At 43.1% G+C, this 19,214-nt stretch overlaps 2 protein-coding genes across 4 annotated transcripts in view; one reads left to right on the forward strand and one right to left on the reverse strand.

The window, feature by feature from the left end:
• The window catches only part of TG (thyroglobulin), a 329,528-nt gene that overhangs the window by 213,191 nt on the left and 97,123 nt on the right, over nucleotides 1-19,214 (forward strand). The window lies entirely within an intron of this gene.
• The window catches only part of SLA (Src like adaptor), a 48,866-nt gene that overhangs the window by 6,498 nt on the left and 23,154 nt on the right, over nucleotides 1-19,214 (reverse strand). For both annotated transcript variants that reach the window (XM_068234952.1, XM_068234951.1), the window contains exons 2-7: nucleotides 15,799-15,886; nucleotides 14,540-14,639; nucleotides 7,694-7,780; nucleotides 5,679-5,782; nucleotides 3,718-3,849; nucleotides 1,726-1,852 (exon numbers count right to left, since the gene is read on the reverse strand). In XM_068234952.1, coding sequence (XP_068091053.1) covers nucleotides 1,726-1,852; nucleotides 3,718-3,849; nucleotides 5,679-5,782; nucleotides 7,694-7,780; nucleotides 14,540-14,639; nucleotides 15,799-15,856 — 608 coding nt within the window. In that variant the 5' untranslated portion in view covers nucleotides 15,857-15,886. The remainder of the gene's footprint in view (nucleotides 1-1,725; nucleotides 1,853-3,717; nucleotides 3,850-5,678; nucleotides 5,783-7,693; nucleotides 7,781-14,539; nucleotides 14,640-15,798; nucleotides 15,887-19,214) is intronic.

The following is a 19,214-nucleotide window of genomic DNA, read 5'->3' on the forward strand; positions in this document are numbered from 1 at the left end:
GGGTTTTGTAGGAAGAAGAGTAAGTCGTCCGCAAATGCTGCCACTACGTGGTTTGTGTGGCCTGTCTGTATACCCTTGATAGAGGGGTCAGCTCTTATTGCATTTAGAAAAGGTTCTAGGGTGATGATGTATATAAAGGGTGATAGGGGGCACCCCTGCCTGGTGCCGTTGGAAATGGTGAATGGAGATGAGAGTAAGCCGTTAGCTTTTACTCTTGCTGAGGGGTGCGAGTATAGTAAGTCTATCCAGTTCCTGATTTTAGGGCCTAGTCCCAGGCGGGACAGGGCGGCCTGGGAAAAATCCCAGGCCACCCTGTCAAACGCCTTTTCGTCATCTGTTGATAGGAAAAAGGTTTTGATAGCACGTTTTCTAGCTAGGGCTATCACTCCTACTGCCCTCATCACGTTGTCCTTAGCTTCTCGTCCAGGAACAAAGCCTGTTTGGTCTGGTTTAATGTAGTCTGCAATAAAAGGCAGCAGTCTAAGCGACAGAATTTTTGCCAGCAGTTTCTTCGTTTTTTTTTTTTAAATCTGTTTTTAACTATTCTATATTTTTTGGCACCTCATACACCATTTTTAAAGAGAACCTGAGGTGGGCTCATAAAAACAAAAAAATAAATATGCTACCTGATCCAGGGGGCTGAGCGGATCAGGTAGCTGCCAAAACCGCAGATCTCCGCTGCTCCTGTGGGCCACACTGGCCCACTTTCACTTTCATGTCCTCTGGGTCACGGCGCTGGAAGGAGAGAGATCTCTCCCAGCATGCAGAGAGGCGGGGGAGCAGCAGGGGGCGTGGCCGGGGAGAGCGAGCTGCCCTTGGCAGCTCTGAAAACCCTGCAGAAACACCCCTGGCGGGCATTTTGAACAGGGAATCCCTCTCCTCTATTTACCCTTTGAGATCACAACAAATATTGTTGCTAATTTTGGGGGGCTGTAGCGGTGTGTGGGGGGAAGGTGGGGTTAGAGAGCGGCTGTCTGGGGATCCAGAGGCATGTCATGAGGCAGAAAACATGCCTCTGTGTCCCATCTGCCCCCCCAAGGAACCGCCTGGGGTTCTCTTTAAAGGGAAGATCCGAGGTGATTAAAGGGAACCTAAACTGAGAGGGATATGGATGTTTCCTTTTAAACAATACCAGTTGCCTGGCAGTCCTCCTGAACTGTTTGGCTGCAGAAGTGGCTGAATCACAGACCTGAAACAAGCATGCAGCTTTTCCAGTCTGACTTCACTTTGAGAACTTGATCTGCATGCTACTTCAGGGGGCGTGGCTAAAAGTATTAGAGACACAGCAGGAGAGTCGGGCAACTGGTATTATTTTAAAAGGAAAAATACATATCCTTCTCAGTTGAAGTCCCCTGGCAGCCGTCCTGTGCCTGTGGTCACTAGGGGGATGTAAGCCTGTGGTCCTCAAGAGGTTAAGGGCCCCTTGCTGCAGCTAAATTTTCCCCCAGGGCCTCTGAGCTGGCTGGTGGCAGCCCCCCTCCATCAACCCACAGCCCCACAGACTGGCAGTGCCCGTCGCAACAGGTGAGCTGCTACTTTGGCGAAGACTGTGCAGGGGTCCCATAGACCAACTGTTAAGTTGGCTATGGGGCCCTGGGCCAAATGCCCCCATGGTAGCACCAGGCCTGCGGTAGAGAGCCATCTGGCATGGGAACGAAGGCTCAGTAAATCAGGCGGAGACAATGAGCCAGAGGGATGCAGATTGTGCAGCTTGGTATCACTCACCTCTTCATACTCTTCCAATTGAACGGTTTCTTCCTCCGCATGACGGGCATCTCTTGTCTGCCGATATTCACCGATTGCTGCGTGAGACACGGGGTGGTGAGGATGCAGCAAAGTCCATCTGCGGTCTCTGTACAGGAAACAAAATAGGAATGAAATAAAGATATGCAGCAGAGTCCCCGGTAGCCGGCATCAGCAGGGATCACCTGATGCCGCATACATGTGCTTGCCGGTTGTTTGAGCACCCGGCCGAGTCACCAGGGATCAGCAAAGCGCGGCTGCACAAGTAATCATGTGGTATTACGCTCACTGCAGCGTTTGCGGTTATCGGCGATCGCAAACACTGTGCATGCAGAATTTTCCCAGCGATTGCAATGCGATTCTCTTTCACTATAATGAGAATCGCAAGACGCAATCGTCGAAAAATTGCCGGAAATAGTCCTTCAAAATTAGGCATGGTTGGAAATGCCCATTTCTGATTCTGCAGAAATTCCTATTTCCACCAATGCCAATTTCTGATTTTTCCATTTTCCTGATTTGCTATTTTTTGTTTTACGATTCTTAAAGGGCTTCCGAGGTGAAAATAAACTGATGAGAAAAACAATTGTATCTATCCTCCTCCTCCTAAAAATGACATTTTTAGATATCGCACAGTTTTATTTTATATGTAAATCTACTTTTTAAAGGGACTCCGAGCAATGCAGAAACTATGGAAAGATGCATATCATTTTAAAGCTCTCTTTCTCCTCTTTCCAATGATGTATAAACCGCCGCGGCGCCGCCCTACGCCTTTTAGTTTTCGCGATCGAAATTGCCGCGGCCGCGATTTTGAAAGCGAAAATAGAGAAAACTAAAAGGTGTAGGGAGACGATTTAGGTGTCGTCAGAAAGAGGAGAAGGAGAGTTTTAAAATGATATCCATCTTTCCATAGTTATATTGTATTACACAGGGCGACTTTTTCTCAAAGTCAGCAGCTCCATTCAGCAGAAAAAGTCGTCCTGTGTAATACAATGTAACTATGGAAAGATGGATATCATTTTAAAGCTCTCTTTCTCCTCTTTCTGACGACCCCATAATCGTCTCCCTACGCCTTTTAGTTTTCTCTATTTTCGCGATCAAAATAATCGCGACCGCGGCAATTTCGATCGCGAAAATAGCGAAAACTAAAAGGCGTAGGGTGGCGGTTTATATATCGTTGGAAAGAGGAGAAAGAGAGCTTTAAAATGATATGCATCTTTCCATAGTTTCTGCACTGCTCGGAGTCCCTTTTACTTTTTGCTATTTCATTGTCTCTGCTCAATTACACCTTTATTGAAGTATGCCAGAGTTGAAATCTATGAATTATTGACCCTTTTTGTCTCTTTTCTACTCTGAGAAGTCATTTAATGACAGGAAAAAAGTTTTATGGCTGCAATTACTTATCAATGAGGCTTATGCTATATTCTGAGTTTTCTGACCCAGTCCGACTCGGTTCTGACCCGGACAGAAACTGTCACTTGCATACCTAATATGTAACTCTTGCTGGCAGAGAAATAAAAAAAGAACACAGCCTAGTTATTTGTGTAGAAGAAAGGGAAGGCTCACCGCTGCACTGCAAGCTGTCGGAGACAGTGCTGGACCCTAGTTATTTGTGTGCTTGGCACTGTACAGTGTACATGTCCCATCATGTCACATGTCACCCCAGTCGTCCTTTAAGGAGTATTTTATTAGTCATTTTTTTGCATCAGAGAATGCAAAAAAAACTTTTGAAAAATCGTAAAAACGGAAAGAGTCTTGTGATTGGTCTAAAATTACAGCGGTGATCCAATTTTGAAGAAAAATTCTGCATTCTTTGATTGGTCCAATGCTTCTGAATCTGAATAAACATCCCTATTCACAATTTTCATTGACGCGTGTGAACGGTTGGGGCCTTAGATCAATATCCTATATGGAGTTTTATAAAAATATGTGAAAGACTTTGGTATATAAATACATAATAATAATAATGGTACATACCGGAATAGTGATTGACCAGGTGCTCTAAGCATTGGAAGGTGAGCCTCGGCGAGATATAATACCAGTTATTCGGCAAGCGGAATATTCGGTAATGTTTCACCTGTCTGTGCTTGATGGATAAAGAGTAAGATCCTGTAGAGAAAAATATCAGACATTACGTACTGTGTGCAAACTACATTTAAAAGTGAATAATCTGCTAGGAGAAAACTTAAGGTGGCCACTAACGGTCCAATTTCTGGCAAAAAATCGTTCTAGCGATCAGAAATTCTGATCAGAAGTGGAATCGTTCACTACACCAATCAACGAACCAATCTTTGCTTCCTATCTATCACAATCAAAGAAAATCCAAATTTTGGTTTAACAAAAATCCAATCGGACGATTAATCGTTTGTAATCGATTGTGCCTATCAACGGAGATTATTTACAACTAATCCGATCAGAATTTTTGATCGCTTGAACGATTTTTCGCTAGAAATTGGATCGTTAGTGGCCACCTTTAGAAGAAAAAGTGAGTTGAATAATGGCCTTGTTTTTTTAAATTATTACAAGGTAACTTAATACTTTTACGCTTATATAACATTAATGTTTTTGTTTTTTTTCTGGTGCAGAAGTTAATGGTCCTTGATCTCCTCACTATAGGTCTTTAGTTGTTGTTCACTGCCCACCCCCTTAGTCTGAATCCCCCTCCCCTCCCGCTGTCACGCCTCAACAAGTGGTTGCCCATGGCAACCCACCAGCTCAGAACTCTGACTACAGAACTGTTTTCCCTTCTAGGACCTTTAGACGTTCCCGCGTTATCTAGTGGCTGGAATGTGCTATGCATCCCTGTTTGCATGTGAGCAGGTGAGCTCACTTCCTGCAATAAGTTTTATAACTGTTTGTTTGATGGTAGCCGCCTGAACATCACATTCACATCAGGTTCCTTGTGTTCCTTGTGTTCCTGTGTCCTGAAAGACTTTCCCTTATAAACTGATATCCTGGCTTTGATCCTTGGCAATACCTCGACTGCCCATTTGTCCTTCGTTCCGGTACCTCTCCTGCTTCGGACTGATTCCCTGTTAATGAAGTCCTGGTTTATCCCTGACTACGTCTACTGTCTGTTGTACCTATACTTCACATCGGATTATCCAGTTGCACTCAGCAGTCGCCTTTAGGCGCACCCATCTGGTCTTCAGGGCTGCGCCCATCCGGCCACACAGAGGATTCACGCTCCCCAGGTACATGACTCCCACAATGACATGAGAGGTGATGTACAGTATTAAAGTCTGATGAAGGCTGTACAGCCAAAAGCTTACTCTTATTCTTTTAAGTTAGCCAATAAATGGTATCATCGTAATTTAAAACTTCTTGCTTTTTCCTGATGGCTAACACGGAACAATACACTACTGATACTCTTTAAAGAGAACCCGAGGTGGGATTTAATTATATTAGTGGGGCACAGTGGCTGGTTGTGCACATTATCACCAGCCTCTGTTGCCCCACGGTGTGCCTCCAGGACCCCCCTGTGATCTGCTGTCCCCTCCGCCGTGCTAGCGACACACAGCGTGTCGCCAGCACAATGTTTACCTATGCGGTGTCTGTCAGCGCCGCTCCCCCGCCTCCTCTGTATCGGCGCTACCCGCCCGCGTCCATTCCCTCCTGCTGATTGGAGGGAAGGGATGTGGGCGGGTAGCGCCGATACAGAGGAGGCGGGGGAGCGGCGCTGACAGACACCGCATAGGTAAACATTGTGCTGGCGACACGCTGTGTGTCGCTAGCACGGCGGAGGGGACAGCAGATCGCAGGGGGGCCCTGGGGCACACCATATGGCAACAGAGGCTGGTGATAATGTGCACAACCAGCCTCTCTGCCCCACTAATATAATTAAATCCCACCTTGGGTTCTCTTTAAGGCAATGTCCCCAACAAGTAAAAACTATTATGCTGTGTCATGGACCCTGAGCTGGAGCCCTGGTTATTCACCTTGTTTGCTTTCACTTTGCCTGATCATGAATGATCCCGTCTTCGTTTCTGGCAGCTGTAGGAGCTGTTCTGACTTCTCTCGCCCCACTCCATCGAAGAGCCACCTGGAATATCAGAGGGACACGTTACAAAAGGCAAACCTTAAAGGATACCCAAGGTGACATGTGACATGATGAGATAGACATGTGTATGTACAGTGCCTAGCACACAAATAACTATGCTGTGTTCCTTTTTTTCTTTCTCTGTCTAAAAAGAGTTAAATATCAGGTAAGTAAGTGGCTGACTCAGTCCTGACTCAGACAGGAAGTGACTACAGTGTGACCATCATTGATAAGAAATTTCCCTTTTTACCTCTTTCTTGCTCTCAGAAGCCATTTTCTGCTAGGAAAGTGTTTTATAGTTGGAATTTCTTATCATTGAGGGTCACACTTTAGTCACTTCCTGTCTGAGTCAGGACTGGATCAGCCACTTACATACCTGGTATTTAACTGTTTTAGGCAGGTGTGGCCACCTTTAGGAGAATATTTATATCGGCTTACAATTCTTCTCTCCCACGTGTAGTTCTTCTTCAGGCATTCTTCAGCCTATACACATCAAGGACCGAAGATTGTCCTGTATTTATAAATTAAGGCCCTGATTCACCATTAGTGATGATCATAATGCACTAATTATGATTTCACCAATTTCATAATTATGATTATAATGGAAAATATTGTAAATACTTGAAATGTTGTCATTTTGTGTAATTTGAACACACACAAATGTTAGTAATTATGATTATTTTCGTAATTACAATCGGTTTCATGACAAAAGTTTCATAATTCTGAAAAGTTCTGGAATTAGGAGGACCCATTTTTTGCGTAAAACACAAAATTACGATTTGTGTTACCCGTAATTTCGTGCAATTTTCTTGTTTAACAAGAAATTGCAAAATTACAAGTAACAAGCAATTAAACACAAAATTACAATTTAACGTGAAATTACGACACAAAATTACGAATTAAGAAATTATGAACCTTCTGATAATCACGAATTGCAATTTTAGGTATATGTCTGTCCTGTGTGAGAATGTCTCCAGCAGTGATGAGTGAAAATGCTGATATTCTTTTCACATTCATTTTCACAAAAATATTGTAAAATTCAACTTTTGAGCGAAAATGCCTTCGAAAATAATTTTGTAATACGATTGAGTTGTCGATTTTTTAGATATTTTTTTAAGCTTTAAAAGGTGTGATGGTTAGCTTTTATTTGCTAATGTTTAGCTTTAAAAGGTATTTGGCAAATTAGGAGAAATTTTTGGCTAATTTTTTTTTTGTGTGTGTGCAAAAATTGACATTTCAAAAATAAACTGTATTTTTGCAAACATAGTTTTGAAGTCAAAAATATAATTTTTGATGCAAAAATGACTGTGGCAAAAATTTGCAAACACTGGTCGCCAGTTTGAGGGCATCTGGTCTCTGGTGTTCGTTGGGGGAGAGTCTGTGTTTATTACCGACTGCTTATAAAACCTGCATACTGTAGTTTAGGCTGCATTTCCACTTGTGTGGTGGGAATCGTCGCGGGAAAAATTCGCATGCGGATGCAAATTTTTATGCGAATTCGCATGGATGACGATGTATGCGAATTTAACCATGGCAGTGCTGGTGTGATTTTTCCATTGTTTCTATGCGAATTCGCATGAAAATTCGCATACCCAAACCGCATGCAAATTTCCTATTAAATACATTGTATGCGATTCGCATAGCGGTATGCGGTATGTGAATTCTGATGGCTCTGCCATGCAAATTTTTTCTGCACAGAAAAACGCAAAGGAATCCTGACAAGTGGAAACAGTCTCATGCACTTGTATTGCTATGCGAATTTGCATGCGAAAAACGCATGCAAATTCGCGATAGTGGAACTGGGCCCTTAGCTTTTTTTTTTTTTTAATTTTCACCTTGCTTGCACACCACGTTCATTTTTAGCATTTTAGCATGTTAGGAGTTTGGAATTTTAGTTAAGTAGGCATCTCTTACCCATGGTAGACCTTGGCGACACATTTTGACGGAATGTAGTTCTCCCGGCCGCTTCTCAGAGACACCACCCTCCACCAGCCTCCCTCGCTGCAAAGGAAGAACAAAGATGATGAAGGAACATAGATGTGGCTGTAATTATTTATACAGCAGGCCTCCTGTGAATGAGAAGCATGGATGTGACGTCAGGGGGGAGGCGGGTAAGTAGTGAGAACAATGCTCTCGGCCAGTGACTGGCCACACTCATCCACCTCACTAATCGCTGGCTGAGTCATTGGGGGGCATCAGGGGCCGCTGTACACATGCTAGATTCTCAGCATAGGTGGTCGACGTTCTCTCGGCTGAGTTTCATTTAGCTGCAGTTCGGCGCATAAAGGAGTGGTGAAAGTTTGCCTCGGTCATATTGAGCTATACTCTAGGTTGGCATAATCTTGTGGATGCCCACAGCCAGAAATGTAATAAATCCAGGCCAGCCTATATGTGTTAAAAAGTTTTACTTCTTCCAGGGTTGCATACTCATAGGAAACATATTTCAGCTATGTCTATGTGGAATCACCGATGTCCATTGATGTTCTCCAGATCTAGAAGCTCTGAAGAAGTTTAGAAAACCAGGTCCATTGACCAAGCTCATCACACTGTAGAGATGGCCCGAACCGGTGAGCAGTATTCTGTGAACATCGGCTGTTCGCATTTACGGTGAATAGTGAACATTTGGTGTGTTCAATTTACTCCCTATACATCATCATTGAGCTAAATTTTGACCCTTTACCTCACAGTCAGCAGACACATGACAGTCAATCAACTAGCACCCCTCCTGGACCCCACCCCCTATCAAAAAGCAATTGCGGTGGCCATATTGGATTAGTTCTCTGCTGGCTGCTGACTGTTAGTGAGAGCAGGGTCAGACTTGCTGCAGATAGGTAGGAAAAGCATTAGCTAGGCCTGTGTTCTTGTTCCTCACTTGCTGTGAAAGCACCCCAAACAGCCCTATTGAGGGCTAGCACATCAGTCTCCTGTGTTTTTTGTGTGTGTGATACTCCACAGCCCACTGACACCCAGAGCTGTGCATAATGCGATTCCTGCCCTTTCGGGATTAAAATCTGGCTTTGTGTCAACTCCGTAATTTTTGGTGGGACTTTTGGCATGGACCCCCCTCTGGCATGCCACAATCCAGGTGTTGAATCAACTTTTTCATCACTTTTGTGGCAAGAAACAGTCTTTGTAAGATTTACAATTCGCCTGCCCATTGAAGTCTATGGCGGTCCGCCAGATTCGCCTGTTCGAACATTTTTAGAAAGTTCATGTTCACGAACAGAAAATTCTATGTTAGGCTTAAAAAAATCAACCTTCCATTTCCACCACATAATGGAAGCCCTCATTTCGGACCTACACCGAGCCTTCACCCCTCTTAACTTAGAGATATGTTCTCCAATTTGCTGCATGCTGGAAGCTCTGGAGAGGTTTAATAAATCAAGTCCATTTTCATAAGTTCTTCACACAGTAGGCTACAAAATTCAGTCCTCTATGCCCACCACACTGTTGCAATCCAGATCCTTCCCCGTGTGTTTAGGGAGCCACCAATTTATGGACCCACACTGAATGGAAGCCTTGGCTCCTCTTAACTTAGAACTATGTTCTCTAATGTTCTCCATCTCTGTAAACTCTGGAGAAGATTAGTAAATCAGGTGCATTGTCTCAATTGTCTCCACCCCCCCCCCCCCCACACACACACACACACACACACACACACACACACACACACACACACACACACACACACACACACACTCTAGGGATGCTCATTTGGATTCCAGTGAATGTAAATTTCCGCATTTCTGATCTGAACTTGGAAACTTGGAAATCGGATTTCTGCGGAATTCCAAGTTTACCACAACCCGGTCATTTTAACTTAACCACAGAACTCGGAAGTATTGGACCAATCAGAGTATGCCTAATTTTTCCACGAAAGTCTGATTAGTGTGGTACTATTAGATCAATCACAACTCTTTATACTGTAATTATAAGACTCAAGACACAAGAGTCTTAAAATTGACGTAAAATTTCCATGGTATTCCGATTACCGCTGTAAAATTCTGCATTCTCTGGTTGCTCCAATACTTCTGAGTCAACTTGGAAGTATTTAGCCAATCGGAGAATGCAAAAAAATGCCCCCAAAAAAGACTGACGGAAATGGGAAATTGGAAAATCGGAAATTGGCATTGGCGGAAATCGGAATGTCCGCTGAATCTTTAATTGCCATTTCCAACCATCCTTACCCCACTCTGTAGCCTTTTGAAAACTTTATGGACCCACACTGACTAGACACCTCAACACCACTGAGCTTGGAGCTATGGCCCAAAATGTTATTCACAGACCAGTAAGGACACGGAGCAGGCAGTTTTGGTGCACGGCCCCATAGCTGTAATGTAATACTGTGCAAGGCGTGTAAGGGTAATGTGGGCCTCTGGCGGTTGCTGAACCCCGAATTACATCTCCCCCCCTAGTTGAGACAACTAGGAGGGGGAATAGTATTTAACGCCGCAGGTGAGTTTTGCGGCAGCAGGGAGAACCGTCATCTGCCCCAAACTCACCGGCGACACGTAAGAACACCCCATCTGTAGCAGTGGTGATCTTATATTAAACAGGAACTGTTTTAAAATCTTTCATAATACATCTTCATTTCCCCAGTCAGGAAGTTTTCATTTTTTTAGATAAGTGCTACAGCAAAACTGTAAAAACCTTTTCCTGTCTCCTTGCAAAGCTCGGTGGTTAGCAGCTACAGGTGGTGGCACGGCAGCTGACGACGCCTTCACACAAAGCTTACACATGCACACAGTAGCTTGTTTTCACACATACAGGGGCGTAACTGGAAATCACTGGGGCCCCCTGCGGAATTTTGGATGCCCCCCCCCCCCCCCCTCCCTGCTTTCTGCACAAGTAAACTGAGGACCAATGTTATTTAATTGGCTAGTGCACACTTGTATGTGTTTTCCACATGCAGATAAAAACTGACAGCAGTGAAGCACTGGGAGCATTTTCTCTATCAATTACATTCGCTTCTATGATGAAATGTGCATGTATTCACAAATACAGACACACACGGTGTGCAGAAAACGCATACACAGAACCCACAGACAAGTGTGCTCCCAGCCTTAGTTGTCAGTCTCTCAACACAGGGACAAGAAACTTCTCCCCCCACAGGCTCCTCCTGTGGCTGCAGTCCTTGCAGGGTCTATTGTTACGCCCCTGCACACATACAGTATACATGTAACGCAACCGTCCTGACAACAGGCTGAGACTAAATGCAAATAAAAATGAAGTCCTTCTGATCAGAGGGCAGCGCATGACAACAAAACAACTTCCCTTGCAGTCCTCACCACTGGGAATAGGAGGCACAGGTCTACACTGCTCTGAGCATGTGCGTAGCCTGGGAGTTCTAATTGATGGTAATTTAAACTTCAGAACTCACATCTCTGCTGTGGTGAAATCATCCTATTTTCACCTGAAGAACATTGCAAAAATCAAGCACCTCATCCCTCCAGAAGATCTGCCAACCTTAGTCCATGCCTTCATTACATCCCGACTGGACTTCTGTAATCCTCTCTATACTGGCCTTCCAAAAATAGGACTTATACCACCCACAGCTGATACAGAATGCTGTTGCCAGACTGTTAACCAACCAACCCCGTCACTGCCACATAACGCCAGTCCTGCACTCCCTTCACTGGCTACCTATAGAATGGAGGGTCCTATTCAAGATCGGCCTACTGACATTTAGATCGCTGCATAATCTGGGCCCTGGATACATGAAAGAAATGTTGCAGCTGCGTAGCAATCCCTGCAATCTCAGATCCACAGGTTCTAATAATCTAGTCATACCCAGAGTCCACTTGGAAACTTTACGTCCCAGAGCTTTCTGTCATGCTGCTCCTACGTTATGGAACTCCTTACCTCAGCAGATCAGGACAGCTCTATCTCTGGATGTGTTTAAATCCAGACTGAAACCCTACCTGTTCTGTTTGGCATTTGCAGAAATATACGGTAACTTTTGTTGTGTGAATACTTCATCCTACTACCAACTACTGAATCTGAGAGAGCCTAAGCGCTTTAAGTCCTATGGGAGAAAAGCACTATAGAAATATTGTTATTGAAGTGTTAACTACAGGCCAACTCCATGGAGATCTGTGGTCATCGTGTGTCCATTGTGTACATTGGGCTTATCTGCTCCGAATTCCGGCTCAGACAACACCTCCCGTCACAGCAATAAGACTCTTATGAAGTCTGTGTGACTTCCAGTAATTTCTGTTTGGCTTTTTCTCTGCATTGCAAAACCTCGTATTCTGATCTGCGAATTTGCATTTGCTCTTTTGAGGTTTCTTATTATTCTCGCATGCAGGAGAACAGGAAGGCAATTTTACATTGCTTGATTGTGCAGCAATGATCTCTATTTCTGTATAATGGCTGTGCTGCTAGGTTCTCTTATATCTCCCGTTGATGGGATCCATAGTCATTCTCTGTCTGGACTTTCACAACCAGGCATAGTTAAGGATGCCAATTATACTCAGCGTTGCTTTTTATTAGGAGGGATTTTTGGTCTCTTTTAGCCCCCTATACTTTCCTAGTCTGTATATACTCGAGTATAAGTCTAGAAATGTAGGTCTGATTCACTTCATAAAAGTATAGGGGTCGACTTATACATGAGTCACAGGCAACACTGAGCACACTGAGTAATGTGTGTACTAATAGTGGCATTCCTATTTGTAGCAATTTACTCAGTGGTAAGTGATACTTTGAGGAAAGGAAATGGCAAGAAAACACAGGTCTGAAAGTCCTGGCCACAACAATTAATAAGGAAGGGGCAAGGGGGAAATACTGGGCAGCAGGAAGGGGAGTGAATAATTGCAGCACGTGGGCCCTGAAGGAGGTATTGATGCACTTAAGGGGTTAACGGCTGCAATACTGTATGCAGTGCAGTCATTAACCCCTTCTGAGCCCCAAGTGCAGCTATTAACTTTGCTGGGTAGCCTTATACTTGAGTCATTAAAAATACCAGCTTAATAGGGTTGAATATTGGAGTCGACTTATACACGAAGTCGACTTGTATTCGAGTATATACGGTAGTTCTGGGTCACCATGATCTTTCTGGGTATTCTGTAGTACTGATCCAAGCCCCTCCCATAGAAAAATAGATGATTTGCATTTCCAGGAGTCCTGGGCGTAACTACAATTCATGGGGCCCCACCTACAAAAACTTTGATGGGCCCCCACCAATGTTCACACCCCTTCCCTTGCCTTCTCTCGTTGGCCTTCAGAACCTGGGGGCCAATCTTGCAAAGGTCATAAAAGAAGTGTGGCCATCGTGATCTTTACACCCAGCCACAAGCCACAAAAACACCTAACCTGGAGTAATGGTCCCCTGTATTGGAGGGAGTGAAGGTTAGTAGTTGGGGGCCGCTCACCGCTCTGAGCCCTCCTGCCATCGCAGGGGCTGCTTCCTTATAGTTACGCCCCTGCCAGGAGTGATGCATCATGGGAAACCACAGTGGCTCACTTAAAGCTTCTGATTTAAAGTGGCAAATAATACTCAATCAGGCATACTTCATTTGTGTCCAAACTCCAGATACTGGCGGCCAGTACAGGAAGGACGGTGTGTGTGTGTTGCTTGCAAGCAGCAATGGTAGAACATTTATGACCTCTGAAGGGCATTTTTGCAAAATTATGCGTTTTTTTTCCCTCTTGTAGAGAAACCAGAAAGCACCAAGATTTTGCACTGTAGGAACCTAAAAACCTTCCCACTGAAAGTAAATGTGTTTGTATATAGTGCAATATGTTATAAAAAGGGGAATACATACTACGACAAAAGGTTACGCACAACAAAGGTGGGTTGCATGAGGAGCAACTGACCACTTGAGGCAGCTGGAGATGTATGACCCAACTCCCGGTGTCCCACTTAGGCTGGATATGGTCACTCTCTTGGTAAAAATGAGTGACCTTCACCATGGTAAACACCATATGAGGCGAAATATACCCCTCCAACAATAAAAGAGGGTAAGAAGCACCCAGAGCTAAATACAATTTCGTTAAAAACAAGTAAAAAGAAAAAGAGGTGTGTGGCTTACCTCATTAACGACAGTCGCATAAGACAATTAAATTTATTTAGCACAGGCAATGCATTTCGTGGGTCTAAGCACACTTCCTCAGGCCAATTCCTCAGTACCAAAAAGTTCAAAAGCCAAGATAATGAGATGCTCATTATTTTTACTTTTGAACTGGCTGCATCATCAGAAACCATGAGTCTAGGCAGTATAATAGACAGCTTTAATGGGGCCCTTACAACTTAAAGACACTGAAGCGGAAAAAATTATGATATAATGAATTGGTTGTGTAGTACGGATAATTACTAGAACATTAGTAGCAACGGAAATATTCTCGTATTTTTATTTCAGTTACAATATATAGTGTTTTTTATAACATTGCATCATTCGCAGATATTTGCAGTTTACACACTACTCAGCATTCTAAATAATTTTACAGAGCAGGCCAGTGAACTTTTGAACTGTCCTCTGCAGGAAAAATACAATACAGTTACTGACAGTTGAGATAACAAGCTTCAGAAGACAGAGCTCTCTGCAACTTTGAAAGTTGTGGAGCTCAATGTTTGCAAAGAAAACAACTGGAGTTTCTAAACTCTTCCTGTACTGGAAACAATATTAGAATTATGTCTCTGCTCCCAATGTTATATTTTTTAGCTGTACTACACATACACATCATTATATCCGCATTTTTTTCCGCTTCAGTGTCTCTTTAAATGAAAAAGTGGTTACACCCCAGTTTATGTTTATTACTTACTCTGAAAGCACTTTCAACTTTTCTCCAAAGTAGAAGATGGGCTCGCTAATGTCAGGTGGAGGGTAGTCGTACAGCACAGCCAGAAAATCACTTTCTGCGTCTACAATTCATAAAAAAAACAAAAACAGAAAATCGAAACATTTTGTTACATCTTCAATATTATTCTGTTGGCTTTTTCTGCCTACAGCATTTATTTCTGTGTCACAATTAGGCATGATTAGGCTCTCAGCATTTTTGAGACTTAATTGTAAATGCTTATATGGAATATACAGTATTTTTTTCATTTTGTTTTATATTTTTTGCTTGTTAGTCTTAATACTACAAAACCAGAATTTTAAAAGTATTTTTTTCTCATTTTTTTTTTCTTAATCAGGGAAATATTACATATCCCAATTACAGTAAACCGGAGAAAATTATTTAGAGCTCCCTCTGGTGGTTAGACTATTGAACTGTTGGCCTCACTTTGCTGCAGTGATGTAAAGATAAGAAAACTCTGGAGAAAATAAGGCCCTCATTTTTAGTCACCAAGTCTGTTGTAATGCTAGAGACTTGCTGTTTGTAATGCTAGAGACTTATTTTATTTAATTGTTTTATGCTGGTTGAGCAGAAATGAGTTTGAAACATTTGTATGTTTGATTTTTTTTTCTCATTGCATTTTATAGTGCTAAATACAATAATAAAATAAAATAAACTGGCAAAAAAAGAAAAAACTTTTTCTAACTCTGGTCACATAATGGGCTGAGTACAGATTTCAGTGGGGCAAAGATGAAATCCTGTAACCGTGTGCATGAAAAAGGGGTCGGGCTGGATAACGAAATTTTGATAACGATAAACATCGAAACATCGTTGTCAAACTTGGTTAATGATATTGACTTTAAAAATTGTTACGTAATTCAACAATACAGCTTAACCCAACCCTAATCTCACACAGAACCCTCCCCTGCTGGTGCCTAACCCTAACCACCCCCCCTGGTGGCGCCTAACCCTAACCCCCCCAGTGGTGCCTAACCCTAACTCCCCCTGGTGGTGCCTAACCCTAACCACCCCTCCTGTGTTGCTTAAAACTTACTGCCGCCCAGGTGGTGCTTAACCCTAACCACTCCCCCTAGTGGTGCCTAACCCTAACCACTCTTCAGAAACACCCTTTTACACATAGAAACGATAATATCTTTTATTTTTTTAGTTGGACAGTATATAGAGGACTTTTGCTGCAAGGAAACTTATCAAGTCACAAGAATTATAGCTGTTCATGGACTGACCTGTTTCGGATGCGGTAATTTTGGGAGGAGGATTGGTGTTTCTCATAGTGTTTCCCATTTCTGTGTTCTCTGAATATAAAGATCCTGACTGAGGAGAAAAAAAAGATAAGGTTTAGAAAGTATAAGTCAGAGGCACAATGTTTTTTTGTGAATTAAAACGCAATTTAGTTAGAACTGGTGCAGCTGCAAATATCTAGCTGGCTCCTCCCCTCTTAGATTTGGTGCAGCTGCAAATATCTACAGTGGCTCCTCCCATATCTACAGTGGCTCCTCCCCTCTTAGATTTGGTGCAGCTGCAAATATCTACACTCGCTCCTCCCTTCTTAGATTTGGTGCAGTTGCAAATATCTACCCTGGCTCCTCCCCTTTTAGATTTGGTGCAGCTGCAAATATCTATGCCGGCTTCTCCCCTATTAGATTTGATGCAGCTGCAAATATCTACCCAGGCTCCTCCCCTCTTAGATTTGGTGCAGCTGAAAAATACCTATGCTGGTTCCTCCCCTGTTAGATTTGTTGCAGCTGCAAATATCTACATTGGCTCCTCCCCTCTTAGATTTGTTGAAGCTGCAAATATTTACACTGGCTCTTCCCCTCCTAGACTTGGTGCAGCTGCAAATATCTACCCTGGCTCCTCCCCTCTTAGATTTGGTACAGCTGCAAATATCTTAGCTGACTCCTCCCCTCTTAGATTTGGTGCTGCTGCAAATATCTACCCTATCCACTTAGTTTGTATATTTTGGCCTTCTAATTTTTGCTTCCCATAGCTGTAACATACAAACACATAGATCTCAAATATCAAGGGTTGAGTGGCCCTTTAACATTTACTGTATGACGATTATATTAGAGAAAGGATGTACATTATATTCTGGGTATATGAATGCCAGGGAGTAATAATGAAAGTAATACAGTGAGAGGCTCTGTGCTGATTAGTCATAAGTTACTGTGCAACCCAGTAATAATCAGTGTACCAAATCCTTAAAGAGGAACTGTCGCGGAAATCTTAAACTTTAAAACACATACAAATTTAGAAGTACATTTCTTTCAGAGTAAAATAAGCCATAAATGACTTTTCTCCTATGTTGCTGTCACTTACAGTAGGTAGTAGAAATCTGACATTACTGACAGGTTTTGGGTTAATCCATCTCTTTATGGGGGATTCTCAGCATGGTCTTTATTCTTTATAAAGACACTCCCTGAAAAAGATTTATACAAAGATGCTCGCCAGCCTCATTGCTCACTGCACACTTTTTTGGCAGTTTGATGGAGAAACGGTCATTCACTAAACTTTTTAAAAATAAAGAAAACCCTAAGAACCCCCCATGAGAAGATGGGCTTGTCCAAAATCTAATTACACTCTTATATCTTTTAAAGCCATTTAAAACCCTGACATAATATTCAATAAAAACAGGTTTTCCTACTTTTTATATGCCATAGGATTATCATATTTGCTTTTGTGCATAAGTATTATTACTCATTTAGAAATTATACGTTCCCAAAGTACACTTTTTTTGATCTGAAAGCTGACTTTGCATTTTATTTATAACTGTTTTATTCATGTTCTAACGTAAGCAGAAATGCTTTCTGATTGTCTGACTTTGTTCAGCTGAGCCTGCAGTGTCAGAGAAATGTTTATTTACATTCCTCACTTGATACAATTAAACACAAGATAACATTATCTCAAGTTCGGATGCGTCCAGCTTTGCTGGCAGGGAAGTCCTGTGTGTAACCCTTTGAATACTGTTCTATTAAAAAACAAAAAAATTCTGGTTGTATATAATATGCTGTAAACAATCTATTAGAGTAAAGAAGAAATGCTGGGTTTCATTCCGCTTTAAATACAGGTTGATAAAGTACAGTGTAAAGTCTGACTAAAGAGCTAAGCAGACAGTGCCTTTTACTTTGACAAGCAGGTATAGATTTGAACCAGAAAATTCAGTGTAGCTGGGTGTATTCCCCTAATAGAGATGACCTGAACCTCCAATTTTTGGTTCGTGAACCGCGAACTTCCGCAAAAGTTCGGTACGCGCGAACTTTCGCAAATGCAATAGACTTCAATGGGGAGGCGAACTTTGAAAACTAGAAACACTTATGCTGGCCAAAAAAGTGATGGAAAAGTTGTTTCAAGCGGTCTAACATCTGAGTTTTTGCATGGATGAGTGGGATAGACGCCAAAAGTCCCGGGGAAAAATCTGGATTTGATGCAAAGCAGCGTTTTAAGGGCAGAAATCGCATTGCATGCTAAATTGCAGGCCTAAAGTGCTTTAAAACATCTTGCATGTGTATACATCAATCAGGGAGTGTAATTAGAGTACTGCTTCACACTGACACACCAAACTCACTGTGTAACGCACCGCAAACAGCTGTTTGTGTAGTGACGGCCATGCTGGACTGGTGCGCACCATGGCCAGAGTGCAGGCCGTGGCAGTTTTCAAGCCCATATGGTTGCCGGGCTGTGGTAGCTCAATGATAGAACAACAGTGACTGTCCAGCTGATCAAATTTGGTCTGTCCACAATGAAGCAACAACAACCTTATTATCTTGGGTGTGCCACCCCTGAGACGCTCATATAGCCGGCGGTCATTGCTTCATTGTGATACGCAAGCCCCTTCACCGCGGCAAGGTAATGATCACGAAGGGGAATTGGCACATGTACATGCCTTTTTGTTTTGTTGTTGCAGCTACAGTGCAGCCAAAAAAATTAGGCAGGCATGTACACGCACCAGAAAAAGTAGTATAGCAGCCGCTGCTAGCAGCAGCCTTAAAAATTCAAGAATCCTCCTGGAGTCCTGGACCCTGTTGGTGGTGGCGGAGAAGGCAGTCAAGCGGCCTGCGGGCAGAGGTGCTGTGTGGGGAGCGACTTAGTCTTGGGGCAGGCAGTCACACGGTGTGCAGGCAGGGATGCTGTGTGTGGGGACTGACTTAGTCTTCGGGCGGGCAGTAGCTCACGTAGGTAGGTGTGTGCACTGAACACAACAGGTAGGTATATGCAGTGATGGGTATTACAAATGTGCACCTGTCACACACACGTAGCGTGAACAGGTACAGTGACTGGTGGTATTAGATATCACACTGCGTGCGCTCACGTAGGTAGGTGGGTGCACTGAAGTGAACAACAGGTAGGTATATGCAGTGATGGGTATTGTAATGTGCACCTGGCACAGTAGTAATTATACCACCACGGGGCCAAAGGCCAGCTGCAAAAGACTGACAGGGCTGTATATAATGCAAGTGGGCCACACACACAAAAAAAAAAAATAGATCACAAGAACAAGATTAGCTCTCAAAAGAGCTGTTGTGGGGTGCTTTTTTAGCAATAAGAATCAGCTAACAAGCCTACAAGAGCCTAAAGCTACGTACAGACATGCGATAACGATCGTTCGTAAGCAACGACGAACGATCAATTAAGGAGAGAAATG

Source organism: Hyperolius riggenbachi, chromosome 5 (genome assembly GCF_040937935.1).
Source record: "Hyperolius riggenbachi isolate aHypRig1 chromosome 5, aHypRig1.pri, whole genome shotgun sequence".
Lineage (NCBI taxonomy): Eukaryota > Metazoa > Chordata > Amphibia > Anura > Hyperoliidae > Hyperolius > Hyperolius riggenbachi.